At 46.0% G+C, this 25,493-nt stretch overlaps 2 protein-coding genes across 4 annotated transcripts in view; both read right to left on the bottom strand.

The window, feature by feature from the left end:
* Window positions 1-446: 446 nt before the first annotated feature.
* Window positions 447-2,783, bottom strand: LOC123997925 (IgGFc-binding protein). The gene is made up of 2 exons (XM_046302651.1): window positions 1,577-2,783; window positions 447-1,440 (listed from the first exon to the last, which is right to left on the bottom strand). Exons 1-2 carry the CDS (start codon window positions 2,643-2,645, stop codon window positions 1,040-1,042), a joined length of 1,470 nt encoding a protein of 489 aa, XP_046158607.1. The 5' UTR covers window positions 2,646-2,783; the 3' UTR covers window positions 447-1,039.
* Window positions 2,784-17,378: 14,595 nt separating this feature from the next.
* LOC123998326 (sodium bicarbonate cotransporter 3-like) overlaps window positions 17,379-25,493 on the bottom strand; it is a 79,359-nt gene continuing 71,244 nt past the window's right edge. For all 3 annotated transcript variants that reach the window (XM_046303445.1, XM_046303448.1, XM_046303446.1), the window contains exons 19-25: window positions 22,557-22,808; window positions 22,224-22,292; window positions 21,692-21,865; window positions 21,379-21,510; window positions 21,212-21,294; window positions 20,319-20,426; window positions 17,379-19,460 (exon numbers count right to left, since the gene is read on the bottom strand). In XM_046303445.1, the coding sequence (XP_046159401.1) occupies window positions 19,379-19,460; window positions 20,319-20,426; window positions 21,212-21,294; window positions 21,379-21,510; window positions 21,692-21,865; window positions 22,224-22,292; window positions 22,557-22,808 (900 nt within the window). In that variant the 3' untranslated portion in view covers window positions 17,379-19,378. The remainder of the gene's footprint in view (window positions 19,461-20,318; window positions 20,427-21,211; window positions 21,295-21,378; window positions 21,511-21,691; window positions 21,866-22,223; window positions 22,293-22,556; window positions 22,809-25,493) is intronic.

Raw genomic sequence — 25,493 nt, 5'->3', positions numbered from 1 at the left:
CCTTGAAATCAGCCCTTGCTTTGACAGGAAGCCAGTGTAGAGAGGCTAGCACTGGAGTAATATGATCAAATTTTTTGGTTCTAGTCAGGATTCTAGCAGCCGTATTTAGCACTAACTGAAGTTTATTTAGTGCTTGATCCGGGTAGCCGGAAAATAGAGCATTGCAGTAGTCTAACCTAGAAGTGACAAAAGCATGGATGAATTTTTCTGCATCATTTTTGGACAGAAAGTTTCTGATTTTTGCAATGTTACGTAGATGGAAAAAAAGCTGTCCTCGATGGTATATTTATTGTGGTTGTGGTGGTTTAAAGAATAGAGCTCAAGCATAGCTTGTTTTACAAATATGCCACATTTAATGTAATTTAAGGTAATATAACAAGACGCTGCCATGTGGGGAATTGTACTCCAGGTGTCTCGTTTCAGCAGGTTTTTATCTTGTTCTTGATACCTTGTCTTGTTGGGGAATTTTGATTAATTTCACATCTATGCTAATATGGCTAAAATTAGCTATCTAGCTAACCAATAACTGTAACAATGTATTTGAGAGACAAGTGCTCATTGTGCAAATGTATTTTTTTTAATAAACATTGAGATTAAATATAGTTTACATGTTGTCAATAGTCTAAGCCAACCAGGTGTTTCACCCCATAATTGCACAAGTGTCGGTTTTGCAGCTAATCAACCAACCAGTCTATATCATTTGCAAAAGGAAAACTTTTATCTAGTTAACTCCTCAGTATTTCACTTCATATGTTACACCTTATCAAAGACTTTACACAAGACTACAGTAGATAATATTTCATTGATTTGATACAATCAGGTTTGGACCTGTAATATGAATAACAAGTAAAAACAGTCTTATTTGTCAAGAAGTCCTAGATCAGAGACATCAGTCGGTTTCAATCATTCTGGATTGAGACATACAGTATAGCTGTTTAGAGAATATATCTTATGAAATGCCCTTCACAAAGGGGCTTGAATCTAGTGCGCATAATGTCTGAAGGGTACTACAGAAAGGGACCTGGTCATGTATAGAGCTCTACTGGAGGGGGAAGTGTAGTGGCTCTCTGTAGCAGACAGCTGGGAGAGCTTCACAGCAGCTCTGGTCGCTCCAGGTATAGTTTCCCTGGGGGTCCAGTGTCATCATGGCACACTGGCCCTGTATGGGGGTCCCTGGCTCGCCCTGGGCCCAGTGACTGAAGGACACAGCAGCCTTGCTCAGCCAGTACCACTGCCCTGTCAGTGAGCTCCGACGGAGGCCTATCCACACCTGACCCTGCGTCTCCCTCAGTTTATTGGTCACTTGAAGTAGAAACTCTTCTGTGTTCAGGCTGACCAGACTGTAGCCCTGATCTTGGCAGTACTTCAGAGACTCGGGCCAGCCACCCTGCTCATCCCCAAGTGTCACAACCTCTGGCCTCAGCAAACAGCCCTTAGAATCTGTGCATACAAACACACAAGTGCACGCATACGAGAGCAATCAATATATTCCTATAAAAAACTGGCATACAACAGACATGAATGATATGCATAAATCACAGCAATACAACACTATGAAACCTCTACAACACCATACCTGGATCTGTGCTGATGCTGGCAGCCGGATTCCCAAAAACCATGCCGTTTGTCTCTCCCAAGTAGTAAGCAGCCATTTTGGAGGAACTATGCCAGATGACATGCCTCCTGTATTCTGTTCCAAAGTCAATGAGTGCCCAGGAGTACTCGGTCCCCATCATGGGAGTCCATGTGACATCCAGGGCTGTGTTCCCCTGATGCACCCCCTCTGTCTGGGCTGTGGGGGCTACTAACAGGGCCTGGTTCCTCATGGCGTTGAGGGAGTGGAGGAGGTAGCAGGTGGAGAAGCTATGCGTTGGGATGAGGCTGAGGAGTAGGCCTGGCCTGTGGAGGGTCAGGGAGACAAGACTGGAGGTCTTGACCAGGGACGAGCCACCAGGGAGGAAGGGATAGAAGGGCAGCTCGTGGGAAGACTGCAGTTGGAGGGGCTCTGTGGGGGGTTCGCTGAGTAAACTCACACTTTGGTTGGTCGTCAGCAGGAAGGTAGTTTCATTCAAAGCTCCATTCTCCAAAGAGGGGTGCACGAGGTATTCTGACCCCCAAGCTGTGACGGGGTACAGAGGGCTGAACAGAAAACTACAGGTGCAGTTAGTTGTGGCAGCACATGGGTGGCTGTACAGAACCGCCACAGGGTGGTCGGCCAATACGTGTGGCTCTGGCAGCGATCTATTGAGCCCGAGTTGAACCAGTTGGAACGGCTGGAGTGAGACAGTCTCGTTCTCACCTGCTGGCCCTGAGATGGTGACCTCGTTAGTTTCTTTATTGTTTATGATGATGAGCCTAAACAAATGGTTCCCTGGGTCTATTTGAGGCTGAGGATGCTTCATCTCAGGTATAGGGGGGACATGGTACTCTGTACCCAAGCTCTCCACCGGTGGGACTACCGTGGCCTGGATGCTTTCACCTCTTTGGCTGATGGCAAGGACACTGATGTCTTTGTTGCTGGTCACATGGATTGTGTTGTTAGAGAACTTTGACCTCTTGAGTTCTGCACTTATCCAACTTGTCTGAATCACAACTTCCTGTGCTGCATTCAGGTTCCTGGTATCTGTGGAACCCAGTTCCCTCATTTTCACAATTACCGTGGTGTCACTGTGTAGTGCTGTGATTACAATTCTGTTGTAAGGCTGAGTGGGATGGTAAAAGGCGATGTTCTCCGGGAACGCAGTGATGAACTCTTTGCCAAAGCTATTAGGAAAAGAGTGTGCTGTGGACACTAAAGAGGGGTAGAAACTGCTAAAACATCCATTTTCATATGCAAACAAAACAATTCTGCTCCAGGATAAGATTATTTAATCAACAAAAATACCCAAACATGTCGACAGACTTAAGAGTCTGTGTTCCATATTGTTGAACTAATAAAGGAAATTGTATTTTAGGTGTTGATGATAGAGGTGGAGAACGCTCCAATACTACTAGTGTCATACCAGCAGAGGGGGACATACTACAGGCCTGATCAGCCTGTTTTCCTTTCATTCAACACAACAGGCTCATCTCAATAGTGTAAAGTGGCTTCCTTTCCTATTCTCCTTTCCTTCTTGTCCAGTAATCTGAAAGGACAGGATAGGTGAAAGCTACAGCACCAGTCAAAAGCTTGGACACACCTACTGTACTCATTCAAGGGTTTATTTTCTAATAGTGAAGACATCAAAACTATGAAATAACACATATGGAATAATGTAATAACCAAAAAAAGTGTTAAACAAATCAAAATATATTTCATGTTATTTGAGATTCTTCAAAGTAGCCACCATTTGCCTTGATGACAGATTTGCACACTCTTGGAATTCTCTCAACCAGCTTCATGAGGCAGTCACCTGGAATGCATTTCAATTAACAGGTGTGCTTCATGGAATTTCTTTCCTTCTTAATGTGTTTTAGCCAATCAGTTGTGTTGTGACAAGGTAGGGGTGTATACAGAAGATAGCCCTATATGGTAAAAGATCAAGTCCATATTATGGCAAGAACAGCTCAAATAAGCGAAGAGAAACGACATTACTCATCATTACTTTAAGACATGGTCAGTCAATACGGAAAATGTCAATAACTTTGATAGTTTCTTCAAGAGCAGTCTTAAAACCATCAACCGCTATGATGAAACTGGCTCTCGTGAGGACCGGCACAGGAAAGTAAGACCCAGAGTTACCTCTGCTGCAGAGGATAAGTTTATTAGATTTACCAGCCTCAGAAATTGCAGCCCAAATAAATTCTTCAGAGTTCAAGTAACAGACATCTCAACATCAACTGTTCAGAGGAGACTGTGTGATGCAGGCCTTCATGATCGAATTGCTGCAAAGAAACCACTACTAAAGGACACCAATAATAAGAAGAGACTTGCTTGGGGCAAGAAACATGAACAATGGACATTAGACCGGTGGAAAATAAACTTTATTTTGTCATATGTGCCGAATACTTACTTACAAGCCCTTAATCAACAATGCAGTTCAAGAAATAGTTAAGAAAATATTTACCAAATAAACTAAAGTAAAAAATAACAATAATGAGGCTATTTACAGGGGGTACCGGTACCAAGGGGAGTGTCAATGTAAATAGTCCGGGTAGTAGTCATTTGATAGTCATTTGACTATCAATTGACTATCAATGACTATCATTTGACTATCATTGACTATCAATGACTATCATTTGACTATCAAATAGTCATTTGATGAATTGTTCAGCAGTCTTATGGCTTGAGGGGTAGAAGCTGTTAATGAGCCTTTTGGTCCTAGCCTTGGCGCTCCGGTACCACTTGCCGTGCGGAACAGTCTATGACTTGGGTGACTGGAGTCTGACATTTTTTGGGGGCTTTCCTCTGACACCGCCTAGTATATAGGTCCTGGATGGAAGGAAGCTTGGCCCCAGTGATGTACTGGGCCGTACGCAATACCCTCTGTAGCGCCTTATGGTCAAATGCCGAGCAGTTGCCATACCAGGCAGTGATGCAACTGGTCAGAATGCTCTCGATGGTGAGGATCTGGGGACCCATGGCAAATCTTTTCAGTCTCCTGAGGGGAAAAGGTGTTGTCGTGCCTCTTCACCACTGTCTTGGTGTGTTTGGATCTTGATAGTTTGTTGGTGATGTGGACACCAAGTAACTTAACTCTCGACCCGCTCCACTTCAGCCCCATCAATGTTAATAGGAGCCTGTTCGGCCCTCGTTTCCTGTAGTCCACGACCAGCTCCTTTGTCTTGCTCACATTGAGGGAGAGGTTGTTGTCCTGGTACCACACTGCCACGTCTCTGACCTCCTCCCTATAGGCAGTCTCATTCTGTTGGTAATCAGGCCTACCACTGTTGTGTCGTCAGCAAACTTAATGATGGTGTTGGAGTCGTGTTTGGCCATGCAGTTGTAGGTGAACAGGGAGTACAGGAGGGGACTAAGCGCGCACCCCTGAGGGGCTCCAGTGTTGAGGATCAGTGTGGCAGACGTGTTGTTGCTTACCCTTACCATCTGGGGGCGGCCCATCAGGACATCCAGGATTCAGTTGCATAGGGAGGTGTTTAGTCCCAGGGTCATTTGGTCTGATGAGTCCAAATGTGAGATTTTTGGTTCCAACTGCCGTGTCTTTGTGAGATGCAGAGTAGGTGAACAGATGATCTCTGCATGTGTAGTTCCCACCGTGAAGCATTGAGGTGTGATGGTGTGGGGGTGCTTTGCTGCTGACATGGTCAGTGATTCATTTAGAATTCAAGGCACACTTAACGAGCATGGCTACCACAACATTCTGCAGCGATATACCATCCCGTCTGGTTTGCGCTTAGAGGGACTACCCACGTGGAGTTCCAGGTCTCCGGTAGCCTCTGGAACTGCCAATCTGCGGTCAACAAGGCAGAGTTCATCTCAGCCTATGCCTCCCTCCAGTCCCTCGACTTCTTGGCACTGACGGAAACATGGATCACCACAGACAACACTGCTACTCCTACTGCTCTCTCTTCGTCCGCCCACGTGTTCTCGCACACCCCGAGAGCGTCTGGTCAGCGGGGTGGTGGCACCGGGATCCTCATCTCTCCCAAGTGGTCATTCTCTCTTTCTCCCCTTACCCATCTGTCTATCGCCTCCTTTGAATTCCATGCTGTCACAGTTACTAGCCCTTTCAAGCTTAACATCCTTATCATTTATCGCCCTCCAGGTTCCCTCGGAGAGTTCATCAATGAGCTTGATGCCTTGATAAGCTCCTTTCCTGAGGACGGCTCACCTCTCACAGTTCTGGGCGACTTTAACCTCCCCACGTCTACCTTTGACTCTTTCCTCTCTGCCTCCTTCTTTCCACTCCTCTCCTCTTTTGACGCCACCCTCTCACCTTCCCCCCCTACTCACAAGGCAGGCAATACGCTCGACCTCATCTTTACTAGATGCTGTTCTTCCACTAACCTCATTGCAACTCCCCTCCAAGTCTCCGACCACTGCCTTGTATCCTTTTCCCTCTCGCTCTCATCCAACACCTCCCACACTGCCCCTACTCGGATGGTATCGCGCCGTCCCAACCTTCGCTCTCTCTCCCCCGCTACTCTCTCCTCTTCCATCCTATCATCTCTTCCCTCCGCTCAAACCTTCTCCCACCTATCTCCTGATTCTGCCTCCTCAACCCTCCTCTCCTCCCCTCTCTGCATCCCTTGACTCTCTATGTCCCCTATCCTCCAGGCCGGCTCGGTCCTCCCCTCCCGCTCCGTGGCTCGATGACTCATTGCGAGCTCACAGAACAGGGCTCCGGGCAGCCGAGCGGAAATGGAGGAAAACTCGCCTCCCTGCGGACCTGGCATCCTTTCACTCCCTCCTCTCTACATTTTCCTCCTCTGTCTCTGCTGCTAAAGCCACTTTCTACCACGCTAAATTCCAAGCATCTGCCTCTAACCCTAGGAAGCTCTTTGCCGCCCCCTCCCCCCCCCTCCTCCCTCTCTGCAGATGACTTCGTCAACCATTTTGAAAAGAAGGTCGACGACATCCGATCCTCGTTTGCTATGTCAAACGACACCGCTGGTTCTGCTCACACTGCCCTACCCTGTGCTCTGACCTCTTTCTCCCCTCTCTCTCCAGATGAAATCTCGCGTCTTGTGACGGCCGGCCGCCCAACAACCTGCCCGCTTGACCCTATCCCCTCCTCTCTTCTCCAGACCATTTCCGGAGACCTTCTCCCTTACCTCACCTCGCTCATCAACTCATCCCTGACCGTTGGCTACGTCCCTTCCGTCTTCAAGAGAGCGAGAGTTGCACCCCTTCTGAAAAAACCTACACTCGATCCCTCCGATGTCAACAATTACAGACCAGTATCCCTTCTTTCTTTTCTCTCCAAAACTCTTGAACGTGCCGTCCTTGGCCAGCTCTCCCGCTATCTCTCTCTGAATGACCTTCTTGATCCAAATCAGTCAGGTTTCAAGACTAGTCATTCAACTGAGACTGCTCTCCTCTGTATCACGGAGGCGCTCCGCACTGCTAAAGCTAACTCTCTCTCCTCTGCTCTCATCCTTCTAGATCTATCGGCTGCCTTCGATACTGTGAACCATCAGATCCTCCTCTCCACCCTCTCCGAGTTGGGCATCTCCGGCGCGGCCCACGCTGGATTGCGTCCTACCTGACAGGTCGCTCCTACCAGGTGGCGTGGCGAGAATCTGTCTCCTCACCACGCGCTCTCACCACTGGTGTCCCCAGGGCTCTGTTCTTGGCCCTCTCCTATTCTCGCTATACACCAAGTCACTTGGCTCTGTCATAACCTCACATGGTCTCTCTTATCATTGCTATGCAGACGACACACAATTAATCTTCTCCTTTCCCCCTTCTGATGACCAGGTGGCGAATCGCATCTCTGCATGTCTGGCAGACATATCAGTGTGGATGACGGATCACCACCTCAAGCTGAACCTCGGCAAGACGGAGCTGCTCTTCCTCCCGGGGAAGGACTGCCCGTTCCATGATCTCGCCATCACGGTTGACAACTCCATTGTGTCCTCCTCCCAGAGCGCCAAGAACCTTGGCGTGATCCTGGACAACACCCTTCGTTCTCAACTAACATCAAGGCGGTGGCCCGTTCCTGTAGGTTCATGCTCTACAACATCCGCAGAGTACGACCCTGCCTCACACAGGAAGCGGCGCAGGTCCTAATCCAGGCACTTGTCATCTCCCGTCTGGATTACTGCAACTCGCTGTTGGCTGGGCTCCCTGCCTGTGCCATTAAACCCCTTCAACTCATCCAGAACGCCGCAGCCCGTCTGGTGTTCAACCTTCCCAAGTTCTCTCACGTCACCCCGCTCCTCCGTTCTCTCCACTGGCTTCCAGTTGAAGCTCGCATCCGCTACAAGACCATGGTGCTTGCCTACGGAGCTGTGAGGGGAACGGCACCTCAGTACCTCCAGGCTCTGATCAGGCCCTACACCCAAACAAGGGCACTGCGTTCATCCACCTCTGGCCTGCTCGCCTCCCTACCACTGAGGAAGTACAGCTCCCGCTCAGCCCAGTCAAAACTGTTCGCTGCCCTGGCCCCCCCTATGGTGGAACAAACTCCCTCACGACGCCAGGACAGCGGAGTCAATCACCACCTTCCGGAGACACCTGAAACCCCACCTCTTTAAGGAATACCTAGGATAGGTTAAGTAATCCCTCTCACCCCACCCCCCCTAAGTTTTAGATGCACTATTGTTAAGTGACTGTCCCACTGGATGTCATAAGGTGAATGCACCAATTTGTAAGTCGCTCTGGATAAGAGCGTCTGCTAAATGACTTAAATGTAATGTAAATGACTATCATTTGTTTTTCAACAATGACCCAACACACCTCCAGGCTGTGTAAAGGCTATTTGAACAAGAAGCAGAATGATGGAGTGCTGCATCAGATGACCTGGCCTCCACAATCACCCAACCTCAACCCAATTGAGATGGTTTGGGATGAGTTGGACCACAGAGTGAAGGAAAAGCAGCCAACAAGTGCTCAGCATATGTGGGAAAAGCATTCCAAGTGAAGCTGATTGAGAGAATGCCAAGAGTGTGCAAAGCTGTCATCAAGGCAAAGGGTGGCTACTTTGAAGAATCTCAAATATAAAATATATTTTGATTTGTTTAACACATTTTTGGTTACAGCACAATGCCATGTGTTATTTAATAGTTTTATTGTCTTTACTATTATTCTACAATGTAGAAAATAGTACAAATAAAGAAAAACCCTTGAATGAGTAGGTATGTCTAAACTTTGGACTGGTACTGTATATTGACAGGATAGCTGAAAGCTATATGGTGGATGAATTTGCTTCCACCCTGTTCAGTCAGTTTTTCAAAGGAGATGATGAGATGTATTTATTGAGGTGAACCCAGTTTGTATCTTCTTCAGCATTTACAGCATCTCTAATGACAGAGTAACTTTGTAAAAGGTCATAAAACAGGTCACAGTCATGTAGAGAGATACTGTATGGGATTGGTTCACCTGAGTCAAAGGCTGCCAGGACCAGGAGAATGACTGGCACCACTCCCATGGTTGTGACGAGGGACATGGCCACTAAAGCCAGAAGGGAGCAGGGGTGGTGTCAGATGGGTCGTCGAGGTTGGCAGGTAACTGGGCTGTGAAGGCAAATATTAGTTTAATTTGTTACAATTTCAGAAACATAGCAAAACAGTCCTGTCATCTAATATTTATGTGGCCGTTGGTTGTGGTTGTTTAGGTAGCAGCTTTGGTTAGGCACACTGTGGGTTGTTTACATATCAACCAATTTCCCTTAGCCCAAATTTGACCATTTGGCAAAGACAACATTGGAAACAGGAGGCCTACAGGCCAACTCCGGTTGTTGCCATGGCAGGTCTTTGAGGACAGGAAGTCATTTGCATCTCTGACAGGTCCTGTCATTTGAGAAAGCCAAAGTTGATGGAGAGGGCTAGTTTCAACATAAATAGGCAATAGCATAAATACTTTGAGTGAAAACGATTGAGCCTAAATCTGTGACAAGTGAATTCCAGCCTTACTCCTCAGACGATTATACAGATTTTTACTAAAGTTAATACCATAAATACACCGAGTGTACAAAATATTAGGAACACCCTCCTTATATTGAGTTGCACCCCCTTTGCCCTCAGAACAGCCTCACTTCGACAGGCATGGACTCTACAAGATGTCAAAAGCATTCCACAGGGATGCTGGACTATGTTGATTACAACACTTGTACACTGTGTATATTTGGGTATCTCCAATTGAGCAAAATAGTTTGTGGCCCCCCTTTTGATGCCGGAGAAACATGTACGCTTTAAAGTACATTTCCTGCAATTCTACACATTTTGCCATGGGGATGAGAAACATTTTGTAGTTTTAAAGCACATTTCCTGCAATTCTACACATTTTGCCATGGGGATGAGAAACATTTTGTAGTTTTAAAGCACATTTCCTGCAATTCTTCCCATTTTACCTTAGGGTGGAGATTAAATTGTTTTCAGTTTTAAAGCTAATTTCATGCAATTCTACACATGTTCCCATGACTTATGCCATGTTAATGATATCTGAGTGAGAGTGACTGGTGGTCAGGACCCCTGAGAATGTGCCCTGCTTGCCTGGTTGGTATTCGGCCATGATTACTACCAGTTTAGATAACTGGCTCGACCAAATTTCCAATCTAAAATTGTTACCTGACACGGCTAATTGAGTGACTGTCAGTGAATGACAAAACAAGTGATAAACTACTGATGCACAAACAAATGTCAAGTTTGCACCTTGTGTATTCTACTATTCTAACTCTCAACAGTAACTGAGTTCAGGGCCCCTAAGTACCCGCTTATGTTGCTTATGCCTAGAGCCGGCCCTGGGGATCTCTTCAGAAATACATTTTTTATTAAACACCACTCTTGTTCATTACTTTCCATGTATTACCTTTAATTGTTTGTTTTTATTTAAGCATTATTACAGATTTATACAGAATAATTATTTAATAAGATTGAGTCATTTAAAAAAAGCTATCAAACATTGGTATGCTACATTTGTAGAAGCTTAAAGACAGTCCGTATCCTCTTACCTTGGGGCAGAAACACTCTCTTCACCCTCCCTCGGTTAACTGACTCTAGTTAGACTCTGTCTTGCTTTTTCCTGCTTAGAAACACTGACACATTTGACAGTCAAACTCTTGACAACTCTTTGCATAGAAGCAGACAGAGGCCTGGAAGACGAGGGTGAAAGGTGACAAAGGAAAGTAAATGGTAAATAGCACCTGCACTATGACACATCCAATTCCATTTAATAGCTTGTTGCCATTACTACATGTCAGCACTGATGTTGAATTGTATATTTTTGAAAGTAATGTTGAAATTCAGTTTTAAATTATTTTAAATGAATGAAAAAGGAGTCGACCCCAGTTCTTTAAAATGTTTGTAAAACATTGTCTGCATAGTGTATGGCACAACTGTCTTTTTTGGCCTCTAGTCTACCAGGTTGAAGTATATTAAAGCAATAATGCCCGAGGGGGGGTGTGGTACATGGCCATTGGTTGTAATATGAAATAGAGGTCAATTGATTAATCTGCTTTTTTGGATGCCGATTATGGCCGATTACATTGCATTCCACAAGGAAACTGCGTGGCAGGCTGAGCACCTGTTACACGAGTGCAGCAAGAGGCCAAGGTAATTTGCTAGCTAGCATTAAACTTACCTTGTAAAAAAAACAATCTTCACAATCACTAGTTAACTACACATGGTTGATGATATTACTAGATTAACTAGCTTGTCCTGCGAAGCATATAATCAATACGGCGCCTGTTAATTTATCATCGAATCACAGCCTACTTTGCCAAACAGGTGATGTTTTAACAAAAGCGCAGTCGCAAAAAAAAGCAGTCATTGCAGGAATGTACTTAACCATAAACATCAATGCCTTTCTTAAAATCAATACACAGAAGTATATATTTTTAAACCTGCAGATTTAGTTTAAATAAATGAATGTTAGCAGGCAATATTAACTAGGGAATTGAGTCACTTCTCTTGTGTTTATTGCACGCAGAGTCAGGGTATACGGAACAGTTTGGGCCGCCTGGCTCGTTGCGAACTCATTTGTCATAATTCAACATAATTATGACATAACATTGAAGGTTGTGTAATGGAACAGCAATATTTAGACTTAGGGTTGCAACCCGTTCAAAATACGGAACGGTTCCGTATTTCACTGAAAGAATAAACGTTTTAATTTATTTTAAAGGGTTTCTTATCATCAACACCAAACGTGTGTGTGTGTTCTGTGTAGCAAAAACAATCACTTTGAATAGTAAATGAGCTTTCAAATCATTGCGCACACGATTTCCATAGAAGAAGCACAAACCAGACTGAATAGTCATCTGAAATATCTGAACACCTAAATCTGAGTCTGTGCAGAGAAGCCTATTTGGTATTGATAAGGGGAACCAGATGTAGTCACTAGAATAGAGGGACTCAACACCGACTGCTGCTTCCTTTTAAAGTGGCAATCTGCAGCTCCAACAATAACAAAGCAGACACCTGCCACTGAGGGGGCGGGGCTGGATAAATGTTACCACTCAAATGGAGAGAGCAATGATACCAGTACTGACCATCCATGACATCAAAATAATACTTTTACCATGTTGAGGCTATAACATGGTTACATTTCAATTGTTTACTAAGGAATAAAACAAGATTTTGGGTTCGGATGGAGAACGTCAGGTTAACTAAGCTCAAAGTATTTCTAAGTTATATTCTTCAAGACTCAATAGATATATTTAAAAGTAAAACATTTAAAATAATAAAATGATGAATGCCACATTCAAAACAACAGGGAACTCTGGGGGAAAAAATGGGCTCCATCAGGGAAATATGGATTTGAAAGGTCATTCAACTCGTTCAACTCTTCCTAGAGCGCCAACTTCCCGATCTGAAGATCACGGACGTCATGATTTGACCTCTTATTTTTCTGAGGCATTTATAAGTTATAGTGCATTCAGATCCCTTAATTTTTTCCACATTTTGTTAGACTTATTCTAAAATTGATTCAATGTTTTAATCCATAATGACAAAGCGATAACAGTTTTGTAGACATTTTTGCAAATGTAATAAAAAAATACCTTAATTACATAAGTATTTAGACCCTTTGCTTGGAAACTTAAAATTGAGCTCAGGTGCATCCTGTTTCCATTAATCATCCTTTAGATGTTTCTACAACTTGGAGTCCACCTGTGGTACTGTAAATTCAATTAATTGGACATGATTTGGAAAGGCACACACACACACACACACACACACACACACACACACACACACACACACACACACACACACACACACACACACGTCTATATAAATGTCCCACAGATGACAGTGCATGTCGGCAGGGTAGCCTAGTGGTTAGAGAGTTGGACTAGTAACTGAAAGATTGCAAGTTGAAATCCCTGAGCTGACAAGGTACAAATCTGTCGTTCTGCCCCTGAACAGGCAGTTATAACCCACTGTTCCTAGGCTGTCATTAATAAATAAGAATAAGAATTTGTTCTTAACTGACTTGCCTAGTTAAATAAAGGTAAAAAAATTAATTTAAAAAATGTCAGAGCAAACACAAAGCCATGAGGTTGAAGGAATTGTCCCTAGAGTTTCCAAGACAGGATTGTGTTGATGCACAGATCTGGGGAAGGGTACCAAAAGATTTCTGCAGCATTGAAGGTCCCCCAAGAACACAGTGGCATCTATCATTCTTGAATGGAAGAAGTTTGGAACCACCAAGACTCTTTCTAGAGCCAGCCGCCAGACCAAACTGAGCAATCAGGGGAGAAGGGGCCTTGTTCAGGGAGGTGACCAAGAACCCGATGGTGACTCCGATAGAGCTCCAGAGTTCCTCTGTGGAGAGGAAGTACAACCACTTCCAGAAGGTCAACCATTTCTGCAGCACTCCACCAATCAAGTTAGAGTGGCCAGACAGAAGACACTCCTCAGTAAAAGGCATGACAGTCCGCTTGGAGTTTGCCAAAAGGCACCTAAAGGAGTCCGACTACGAGAAACAAGATTATCTGGTCTAATGAAGCGTCACGTCTGGAGGAAACTAGGCACCGCTCATCACCTGGCCAATACCAATCCTTACAGTGAAGCATGGTGGTGGCAGCATCATGCTGTGGGGATGCTTTTCAGCAGGAGGGACAGAGACTAGTCACAATTGAGGGAAAGATGAACAGAACAAAGTACAGAGAGAGATCCTTGATGAAAACCTGCTCCAGAGCACCCAGGACCTCAGAATGGGGTGAAGGTTCACCTTCCAACAGGACAACGACCCCAGGCACACAGCCAAGACAATGCAAATCAAATCAAAGTTTGTCACGTGCACCGAATACAACCTTACAGTGAAATGCTTACTTACAGGTTCTAACCAATAGTGCAAAAAAGGGTATTAGGTGAACAATAGGTAGGTAAAGAAATAAAACAGCAGTAAAAAGACAGGCTATATACAGTAGCGAGGCTATAAAAGTAGCGAGGCTACATACAGACACCGGTTAGTCAGGCTGATTGAGGTAGTATGTACATGTAGATATGGTTAAAGTGACTATGCATATATGATGAACAGAGAGTAGCAGTAGCGTAAAAGAGGGGTTAGCGGGTGGTGGGACACAATGCAGATAGCCCGGTTAGCCAATTGAGGTAGTATGTACATGAATGTATAGATAAAGTGACTATGCATATATAATAAACAGAGTAGCAGCATCGTAAAAAGAGGGTTTGGGGGGTGGCACACAATGCATAGTCCATGTAACCATTTGGTTACCTGTTCAGGAGTCTTATGGCTTGGGGGTAAAAACTGTTGAGAAGCCTTTTTGTCCTAGACTTGGCACTCTGGTACCACATGGGTAGTAGAAAGAACAGTCTATGACTGGGGTGGCAGGGGTCTTAGAATTGTTTTAGGGCCTTCCTCTGACACCGCCTGGTGTAGAGGTCCTGGGTGGCAGGCAGCTTTTCCCCAGTGATGTACTGGGCCGTACACACTACCCTCTGTAGTGCCTTGCAGTCAGAGGCCGAGCAGTTGCTGTACCAGGCAGTGATGCTCTCGATGTTGCAGCTGTAGAACTTTTGAAGATTTCAGGACCCATGCAAAATCTTTTTAGTTTCCCGAGGGTGAAATAGGCTTTGTCGTGCCCTCTTCACAACTGTCTTGGTGTGTTTGAACCATTCTAGTTTGTTGTTGATGTGGACACCAAGGAATTTGAAGCTCTCAACCTGCTCCACTACAGCCCTGTCGATGAGAATGGGGCGTGCTCGGTCCTCCTTTTCCTGTAGTGAAGTGGCTTCGGGACAAGTCTCAAGGTCCTTGAGTTGCCCAGCCAGAGTCTGGATTTGAACCCGATCCAACATCTCTGGAGACCTGAAAATAGCTGTGCAGCAACACTCCTCATCCAACTTTACAAAGCTTGAGAAGAATGGGAGAAACTCCCCACATACAGGTGTGCCAAGCTTGTAGAGTCATACCCAAGAAGACTCGAGGCGGTAATCACTGCCAAAGGTGCTTCAACAAAGTACTGAGTAAAGGGTCTAAATACTTTTGTAAAATGTGGTTAGCTTTTTTTTATTGGTAATACATTTGCAAACATTTCTAAACCTGTTTTTGCATTGTCATTATGGGGCATTGTGTGTAGATTGAGGGGAAAAACTATTTAATCCATTTTAGAATAAGGCTGTAATGTAACAAAATGTGGAAAAAGTCAAGGGGTCTGAATACTTTCTGAACGCACTGTATATTCTTCAAGACTCAATGGAAATGAATTTAAAGTCTAAAAATGGATAAAGCAACGGCAGATTGCCCCTTTAAATCAAAATAGTGACTTTCAGTCTGTAGTGTGAGCTGTATGTTTTGTATGTATGTATTTTAGTGTACTAGCAGATCAGTAATACAATACTACTTCTGTTCATCACCAAGCAATGTAGCTACAACAACTTGTCAAAGATTGAGACCAACCAACACAGCTACAATGTAGTAACCTTTATTGCTTTCCTTCAACAACTTAATTTCCATTACAAAAAAATTCAAGGGTTCATTTGCATTATCCCCCGGTTCCCACCATCCCAACCTCATAAGAATAGTACAGATACCATTCATTGTACAGTTTAAGAACAATTCATTAAAAACTTCACTGATATCAAACTGAATGGCAACATGAGGCCAATCCAAGCCACTTTATAGGGGACTGAAATGTCTAGTCACACGGTGCTGAAAGATCGCCTGTCCTCAGTGATCGTCACTGGTTTAGGAGATCCACATAGCAGTACTATGACAGGTTATTCTGTGTTCTATTGTTGTACAGCGTAGGTTAGATACGGAGAAAATGCACCTTGGACTGCTCTTAACAAGCTCCCCAGTAGGCCACGTTTCCTAGTCCCAGCCTGCTTAAGTACTCAACTACCAAGAGATAATGCACACCAAGGCAACGCCAATGATGGGAAAAAGTACCCAAATGTCATACTTGAGTAAAAGTAAAGTTACCTTAATAGAAAATGACAAGTAAAAGTCACCTAGTAAAATACTACTTGAGTAAAAGTTTAAATTTTGGTTTTAAAATATACTTAAGTATCAAAAGTAAATGTAATTGCTAAAATATACTTAAGTATCAAAGAAAAAGACTAATTTAAAATTCCTTATATTAAAGTAAACCAGACAGTACAATTCTTGTTTTTTAAATTTACGGATAGCCAAGGCCACACGCCAACACTTAGACATCATTTACAAATTAAGAATTTGTGTTTAGTGAGTCCGCCAGATCAGAGGCAGTAGGGATGTTCTCTTGATAAGTGTGTGCATTTAACCCTTTTCTGTTCTGCTAAGCAAAATGTAGCAAGTACTTTTGGGTGTCATGGAAAATGTATGGAGTAAAAAGTACATTATTTTCTTTAGGAATGTAGTGAAGTAAAAGTTGCCAAAAATATAACTAGTAATGAAAAGTACAGATACCCCAAAAAATGACTTAAGTAATATTTAAAAGTATTTTTACACCACTGGTAAGCACAAAGTCAGAAGGAACGAGAACGTACGGCAATTTCCAACACTCATAGTATGGGGCCCATAATTGACCCAGAGGGCAAAACAGCTGCTAAAACAGAAGACTGTTTGTTTTCATCAAGGTGTTCAGATGGAAGCGGTCAGTCAGTTATTGAACTTGAGGAGTCTCCTCTTTATTGAAGTCAAAACAAATTCTTGCCCCCCGTACGTCTTACACCAAATGTTTCATAACCTTCATTCCATATTTGTATAACACTATAGATTTAAATAAAACTAATTCAATCACATAATTCAAACTCATGAATTAAACTCAATCACAGAGCCATGAACAGCAGACTGATGCCTTTCCCAGTAAGACTCCTGTAACAGTATACATATTGGATAATCAACCAAAAGCATTGCTATTCATTAAACACTAAATCAACGGGACAAAATTAATTAAGAATTTTCTTTACAAAACTGCCTACAACAGAATAGCCAATAAAAGAAGAGCACAGAGAAACCCACCTATCAGCGTTGTCCAGTGTCAAATAGGTAAAAAGGGTTTACAGCTGAAAGGGAGGAGCAGAGAAACACACAGCAACATCTTCTAGCAACACAAGTGGATTGACAATGAGGGAGTCAGTCAGTGAGCAACAGAGTGAAAGTGAGAGACAACACACAGAGACAACACACAGAGACAACACACACAGAGAGAGAGAGAGAGAGAGAGAGAGAGAGAGAGACAACACAGAGGGAGAGAGAAACAACACAGAGGGAGACAACACAGAGAGAGAGAACAGAGAAAGGGAGAGAGACAACACAGAGAGAGAGGGAGACAACACAGAGAGGGAGAGAGAGAATACAGAGAGAGGGAGACAACACAGAGCGAAAGAGAGGGAGAGAGACAACACAGAGAGAGAGAGACAACACAGAGAGGTAGAGGCCGAGAGAGAGACAAAAGACACAGAAAGAGAGTGACGGGGAGAAAAAGAAAGACTGACAGAGACGGTGAGAGACAAGGGCCTCATTGAGCCCATTGGTTCCTGAGACTGATCTAAATAGATACATGTATATAAAAAGGTACATATAGCCTGCCCAACCCTCTCATTGTGCGGCAGGCGTATCTAAAGTGCACAGATATAAAGACAGGAAATAAAGAACATTAATTACCGGCCAGCCACAAACAACGACACTGCTCCCTCCTCCTGCCCCCCTCCCCCCCAACTCTGCAATGTTGACACACTCAAAATAAATTAAATGCATTACATTTTGTAATGATATAGATAATAATGATAAAAAAAATATATATAGACAATCTAAAATATATACCCCATAACAGAAAATATTCCATTGGATGTAAACCTTTTAAATGGATAAAAGTGGGTTTCCCCTCGTCATCATAACCAAGGGGAGGCTACAGCTCTGGTAAGACTTCCTTCGTGCAGGTGCACTACACTAGATTAAACCCAGGCTACCACAGCCATGTACAGTAACACTATTGAACAGCTTTAAACCTGCCCTAAAGAAGGCATCAGTTTTAGAAACCTCCATAGACTTACTCTATACATATTTTCTTCCTTTCAAGTCCACCATTATGTATGTATGGACACTGCAGGCAATACCCTCACCATTATGTATGTATGGACACTGCAGGCAATACCCTCACCATTATGTATGTATGGACACTGCAGGCAATACCCTCACCATTATGTATGTATGGACACTGCAGGCAATACCCTCACCATTATGCATGTATGGACACTGCAGGCAATACCCTCACCATTATGTATGTATGGACACTGCAGGCAATACCCTCACCATTATGTATGTATGGACACTGCAGGCAATACCCTCACCATTACTCCAAAATAACAAGACCGCTCAATCGAGAAATGTGAGAACATTTTGTTTTTGAAACATCTTATTATAGACCGTTTCCAATTTGGGATTGTTTAAGATTAGTAAGAGATGTTTGCCAATTAATTCAAGAAATATTCTGCAAACTACGGGCTATGCTGTGGTCTGTCATGTTCACTTTGACAGAACATACTCAGCCTTTCAACCTACTGTGACTGATCATCTGAATCAACAGCACATCGTACACATGACTGATATTGTGAAAAGACATCTTAAGCTGCTCTTAAGTTTCTTACACTTGTACAAACACACTCATGTGCACACACACACACACACACACACACTATTAAATCTAATATGTGCTCCAAATGTATTTGGACCTTTTGTTGAGCATCACCTGCTTTCTCAAACAGAAAGTGTCTATTGTTCAGACTGAGCCAGATAGAGTGCTGTGAGTAGTAGCTGTCGTTGTGGTCAAGCCACCCAGGGTGCTTAGACTGCTGTTAGGCCTACTGCTTCCTATAAACCACCTGGGGACAGTCTTGACAAGTTTGAAATGCTTACAGCAACTCTTCTAATATAATGCACTAAGGGCGATAGAGGCCACTACATGCATTCATAATGCATTGCCCTCGAAGTAAGTGTTACGAGGACAGACTGTACACCATATCACAGAGACTATGGATATGTTGGTAAAAAGACCAATGAAAGTCATTCCAAGAAGACCAAGTGGTTCCTTAAAAAAGGCACACCTGAATCTAAAGTTAATGTTTTTTCACCTTAAAACGATGATAAAATTAAAAGACAAATTTCCCTCGGACTAATTTCACAATAAGAACTAAAGAAACATGGCTAAGTAGAAGTGGTTGTGTCTTTGTGAGCCCCCTTGGCATTGGTATGGTAGCAGCTGTTAGGGCAACAGACAGGGCCATGAAGGACACTGCCCCCTGCTGTGTGGGAGGACAGGAGGACAACGCCACCTGGTGGGCTAGAGGCTGAAGTGGCACCCTCCCTGCTCCTCCCGTCCCTCCTTCATAAGGAGGTCTCAGCATCCCCATACTTCTCCCCCTGGTCATTCTCCAAGTTTATCTTCACACAGGACACCTTCGCCTGGCTGGGAACAGAGAATAACACCATCATCACCACCACCAAAATTCAGTTCATTCATAGATTTTTTAAAAATTATATCTAAATATAGCTGTTTAAAATGAATGAATTAAACTTCAATTTTAGTAAGTTAAATCCTCCAAAATGACAACCCAATACAGTGAGTATGAACCCACTCACCACCCCTTTGCCACACAACGTGCAATGTTGCAAAATGTTTAAATGCAACATTGCAAGACTGAATGTACCCCAGGTGGACCCAAATGCTCTTATCTTTGGTTTATTTGAAAATATTGGCAGTTCTAAGACATTTGCCACACATCCAGTACTATTGATTTGCAAGTTGGTGCATCATAGTATCGCGATTGTGGGTGGGAGTGTTATAATTAGCCTTTACGCTCTTAGTTCATTGAAAGGTTATTCAAAGGTTAATATACTGTCAAGCACAAAAAGGTATGGGTTCAACTTCTGGACTATATAGGACAATAAGGTGGAGACATAGAAACACCAGGCTGGATTCCAAAAGGGAACACTTGCTCCCTTCTCTGGCCCTCAATCTTGAGAGTAAGCAATAATAGCCTAATACAAGGTTTCATCAACATTTCCCCACACGTAAAAGCATGTGATTGAGACACATATTGACATGCATGAAATTAATGTACATTTTAAAATAGTTTCAGAATTAATTTTCAAAATATTTAAATAGAAAATTATTTATTTATTGGTTGAAATATTTAGTCAAAATTATTATCAGGGTGTGATTTTCTGAGAGGGATGGGAGCATGCTTCTGGTTTTCGCCCCAGAAGCCAGACAGGAAGAGGAAGGGTGAGCATCTGAACCATACCGAGGAGGAGTTATAGCTACCTGCCACTATGCTTCAGAGCTTTGGCACTGTCAGAGTTCATGGAGACAGACTTCCAATTGGCAGTTTTGGCCATTTCATCAGAAATGTTTACCATAGAGGGGTCCAAACTGCAGGGGAACAAACACACACCACAACACCCTAAGCTGGCGTACACAAACACACATTTTCAAGGACACCACAAACCCCCCCAGTGTGGTTCTCATTTCTGAAACAAACTCATGAATGATCTTTGCTTGGCTGCAGTCAACATACAGTATTACAGAGGACGCTTAGAAAACTATCATAACCATTATAAATTGCAATACTAAGGGAAATTAGCTATTTAGTATTACTTCAAATATAATAGTTGGATGAAATAGTCGCTTGTTTACAAGGACAGTCTGTGATTGGTCGTTTTTCTGGTGGTTGTTATGGGGCTGAGGGTCGGGGGGGGTCATGTTTAACAACAAATCAAACACGAGGGCTGTATTTCATTCCACAAGGCTGTCCACTTCCATAGGCCCTTCAGAGGGGAGGAAACTGCGGTGTGGAATGAAACCGGTCCGAGGTGGTCATGGGCAGTTAATCAACCAGGTGGAAGAGCAGCTGTATGAGTGCATGGTGAGACTAGAGCAGGCCTGAGACCAACCCCTGCTCTCTCCTCTGCGTCGTGTGGCATGTCCAACTCAACACTGCTGTCACACCTGCTTTGGGAGAGACGGGTCAGTGCTTCAAAAGGGGTTACTCTTCCCTGTTACATGAATATACTCGTCCATAGTTCTCCAAAGTGCTTCACAATGCTTTACAGAACCCGTGAGGAACAGCACTGATGGGCCAAGGTGAAAGGGCCGTGACTTACTCCAAGTATAATGGACATTGATATACTGCATCAAAATTGTCCCCAACCACTAACCTGACTTTGAGGGTCTTGAGGATGCCCGGCCCGTCGCAGGGGTGTGCTATGCCCTCTTCCACTTCCAACAGGCGCTGGGCCTCCTGTAACCATGGAAACAGAGGGAAAGTGTCAGTGGGACTGTCACAGCTCTCTGCAGTTGTCTGCGAGAACAGTTGGACACACACCTCCTTGGCTTTCTTCTTCTTGTCGTCCTCCTTCTTCTTCTTGCTCTCAGGCATCAGGTCGTCCAACCAGCTCAGCTCCCTGTTGGTGAAACATAGGTCCAGCAGCTTCCGTATAAACACCAGGGCCAACACCTAGAGACACCAAAACAAAATCAGTGACTTGAACTTTTAACTCTTCATTAAAATGGCATCATCCTGACAATCCAATTCTGTGCCATCTCTTTGCTTGACATATTCTCTGTCTTCAGTTCAGACTTCTGTTTCTGTGAAATGTCTTTCTAGGGCCATACTAACAGCATATCCATATTCTTACCATCATGGGGAAGACTACGGCGGCGGCAGACGCCTTGATGACCCACAGCAGCACCAGGCAGGTGAGCTGCACCAGGGTAAACACATGGACCTTCCACAGGGGAACGTAGCGCAGGTAGATCAGGTCCGGCTGGTGCTTAGCTGGCATGCAGAACAGCTTGATACGGTCAAAGAACTACAGGAGAGGACAACCACAACACAACCATGTTGAGACCACAGGAGGCTGCTGAGGGGAGGACGGCTCATAATAATGTCCCAAACGGAGCAAATGGAATGGCATCAAACACCTGGAAACCATGTTTGATACCATTCCCCTCCAGCCATTACCCCTAGTCTGTTCTCTTTTACCCTTTATTTAACTAGGCAAGTCAGTTAAGAACAAATTCTTATATCTTTAATTAGGTGCCACCAACCTCCTGTGCCACCAACCTCCCGTGGTTCAGATGTACCATTGTGCAAGTGTGGGGGGGAGCAACACTGCAGTGTAAACCTACCGCACTGACCACATGACATAACACACCACACAGACTGACCTGGATGCCTTTGAGTGAGGACACACCCATGTAGAGAAACACCCCGTAGAGGACTGGCATAGGGATGAACTAGAAAGACAACACAGGGGACAGAAGGTACTTTTTACACATTTAATCATAGTCCTCACCCTTTTCTAATTTCTTTACCCACAAACCACTGGGGTGTGCCAAATAATACTTCCCCTTCCTCATCACTCTGGTATCAAAAAGAAATGATGTTCCAAAACAGTGAAAGGATGATGAGGATCTGATCAAGAAACCAGCCTGCAATCCTATAAGAGCGTCTCTTCTTGATTTGGAACATCATTCCAGTCTAACAGCGTCTCATCTCACCTTGAGCACAGAGGTCATGAAGACAGAGCAGCCCATGAGGATGAAGATCATGAAGCTGGTGACCCTCTGCTCTCTGATCCCCAGGAACTTGGGCTGTTCCCCAGGGGCCGAGCACTCTGACTCCAGCTTCAGACTGTTGACGTGGGAGATGGAGAGCACGGTGGCCGCTACAAACCAGGGCAGGCCCATGATGGAGCACACCCCCAGCATCACAGACACCACCAGAAGATCCAGGTGGTAGCCACAGCCTTTCTGATGGGGGGGGGGACAGTCCATCAGGAGAGAGGCCAACCAGGGAGGGGGTGAGAGTCAGATGAGAGGCCAACCAGGGAGGGGTGAGGAGAGTCAGGAGAGAGGCCAACCAGGGAGGGGTGGGAGTCAGGAGAGAGGCCAACCAGGGAGGGGTGAGAGTCAGGAGAGAGGCCAACCAGGGAAGGGGTGAGAGTCAGTCAGGAGAGAGGCCAACCAGGGAAGGGGTGAGAGTCAGGAGAGAGGCCAACCAGGGAGGGGGTGGGAGTCAGATGAGAGGCCAACCAGGGAGGGGGTGAGAGTCAGATGAGAGGCCAACCAAGGAGGGGGTGGGAGTCAGTCAGGAGAGAGGCCAACCAGGGAAGGGGTGAGAGTCAGGAGAGAGGCCAACCAGGGAAGGAGTGAAAGTCAGTCAGGAAAGAGGCCAACCAGGGAAGGAGTGAAAGTCAGGAGAGAGGCCAACCAGGGAGGGGTGAGAGTCAGATGAGAGGCCAACCAGGGAGGGGTGAGAGTCAGATGAGAGGCCAACCAGGGAGGGGTGAGAGTCAGATGAGAGGCCAACCAGGGAGGGGGTGAGTCAGTCAGATGAGAGGCCAACCAAGGAGGGGTGGGAGTCAGTCAGGAGAGAGGCCAACCAGGGAAGGGGGTGAGAGTCAGATGAGAGGCCAACCAGGGAGGGGGTGAGAGTCAGATGAGAGGCCAACCAGGGAAGGAGTGAAAGTCAGTCAGGAGAGAGGCCAACCAGGGAAGGATTGAAAGTCAGTCAGGAGAGAGGCCAACCAGGGAAGGGGTGAGAGTCAGTCAGGAGAGAGGCCAACAAGGGAAGGGGTGGGAGTCAGATGAGAGGCCAACCAGGGAGGGGGTGAGAGTCAGATGAGAGGCCAACCAAGGAGGGGGTGGATGTCAGTCAGGAGAGAGGCCAACCAGGGAAGGGGTGAGAGTCAGGAGAGAGGCCAACCAGGGAAGGAGTGAAAGTCAGTCAGGAAAGAGGCCAACCAGGGAGGTGGTGGGAGTCTGATGAGAGGCCAACCAGGGAGGGGGTGAGAGTCAGATGAGAGGCCAACCAGGGAGGGGGTGAGAGTCAGTCAGGAGAGAGGCCAACCAGGGAGGGGGTGAGAGTCAGTCAGGAGAGAGGCCAACCAGGGAAGGGGTGAGAGTCAGTCAGGAGAGAGGCCAACCAGGGAAGGGGTGAGAGTCAGGAGAGAGGCCAACCAAGGAGGGGGTGAGAGTCAGATGAGAGGCCAACCAAGGAGGGGGTGGGAGTCAGTCAGGAGAGAGGCCAACCAGGGAAGGGGTAGGGAGTCAGTCAGGAGAGAGGCCAACAAGGGAGGGGGTGGGAGTCAGTCAGGAGAGAGGCCAACCAGGGAAGGGGTGAGAGTCAGTCAGGAGAGAGGCCAACCAAGGAGGGGGTGAGAGTCAGATGAGAGGCCAACCAAGGAGGGGGTGGGAGTCAGTCAGGAGAGAGGCCAACCAGGGAAGGGGTAGGGAGTCAGTCAGGAGAGAGGCCAACAAGGGAGGGGGTGGGAGTCAGTCAGGAGAGAGGCCAACCAGGGAGGGAGTGAGAGTCAGTCAGGAGAGAGGCCAACCAGGGAGGGGTGGGAGTCAGTCAGGAGAGGCCAACCAGGGAGGGGGTGGGAGCCAAGGCCAACCAGGGAGGGGGTGGGAGTCAGTCAGGAGAGAGGCCAACCAGGGGGAGGGGTGGGAGTCAGTCAGGAGAGAGGCCAACCAGGGGGGAGGGGCCAACCAGGGAGTCAGATGAGAGCCAACCAGGGAGGGGGTGGGAGTCAGTCAGGAGAGAGGCCAACCAGGGAGGGGGTGAGAGTCAGATGAGAGGCCAACCAGGGAGGGGTGGAGAGTCAGTCAGAGAGAGGCCAACCAGGGAGGGGGGGGTGAGAGTCAGTCAGAGAGAGGCCAACCAGGGAGGGGGTGAGAGTCAGTCAGGAGAGAGGCCAACCAGGGAGGGGGTGAGAGTCAGTCAGGAGAGAGGCCAACCAGGGAGGGGGTGGAGAGTCAGGAGAGAGGCCAACCAGGGAGGGGTGGGAGTCAGGAGAGAGGCCAACCAGGGAAGGGGTGAGAGTCAGGAGAGAGGCCAACCAGGGAAGGGGTGGGGTGAGTCAGATGAGAGGCCAACCAGGGAGGGGGGGGGTGAGAGTCAGGATGAGAGGCCAACCAGGGAGGGGTGAGAGTCAGATGAGAGGCCAACCAGGGAGTCAGGGGCCAACCAGGGAAGTGGGAGTCAGAGAGAGGCCAACCAGGGAGGGGTGAGAGTCAGATGAGAGGCCAACCAGGGAGGGGGTGAGAGTCAGTCAGGAGAGAGGCCAACCAGTGAGGGGGTGAGAGTCAGTCAGGAGAGAGGCCAACCAGGGAAGGGGTGGGAGTCAGGAGAGAGGCCAACCAGGGAAGGGGTGAAAGTCAGTCAGGAAAGAGGCCAGCCAGGGAAGGAGTGAAAGTCAGTCAGGAGAGAGGCCAACCAGGGAGGGGGTGGGAGTCAGTTGAGAGGCCAACCAGGGAAGGAGTGAAAGTCAGTCAGGAGAGAGGCCAACCAGGGAAGGAGTAAAAGTCAGTCAGGAAAGAGGCCAACCAGGGAAGGAGTGAAAGTCAGTCAGGAGAGAGGCCAACCAGGGAGGGGGTGGGAGTCAGACGAGAGGCCAACCAGGGAGGGGGTGAGAGTCAGATGAGAGGCCAACC

This window comes from Oncorhynchus gorbuscha, linkage group LG15 (assembly GCF_021184085.1).
Source record: "Oncorhynchus gorbuscha isolate QuinsamMale2020 ecotype Even-year linkage group LG15, OgorEven_v1.0, whole genome shotgun sequence".
Lineage (NCBI taxonomy): Eukaryota > Metazoa > Chordata > Actinopteri > Salmoniformes > Salmonidae > Oncorhynchus > Oncorhynchus gorbuscha.
The sequence above is the reverse complement of the archived record's forward strand: the minus strand, read 5'-3'. Positions and strand labels throughout refer to the sequence as shown.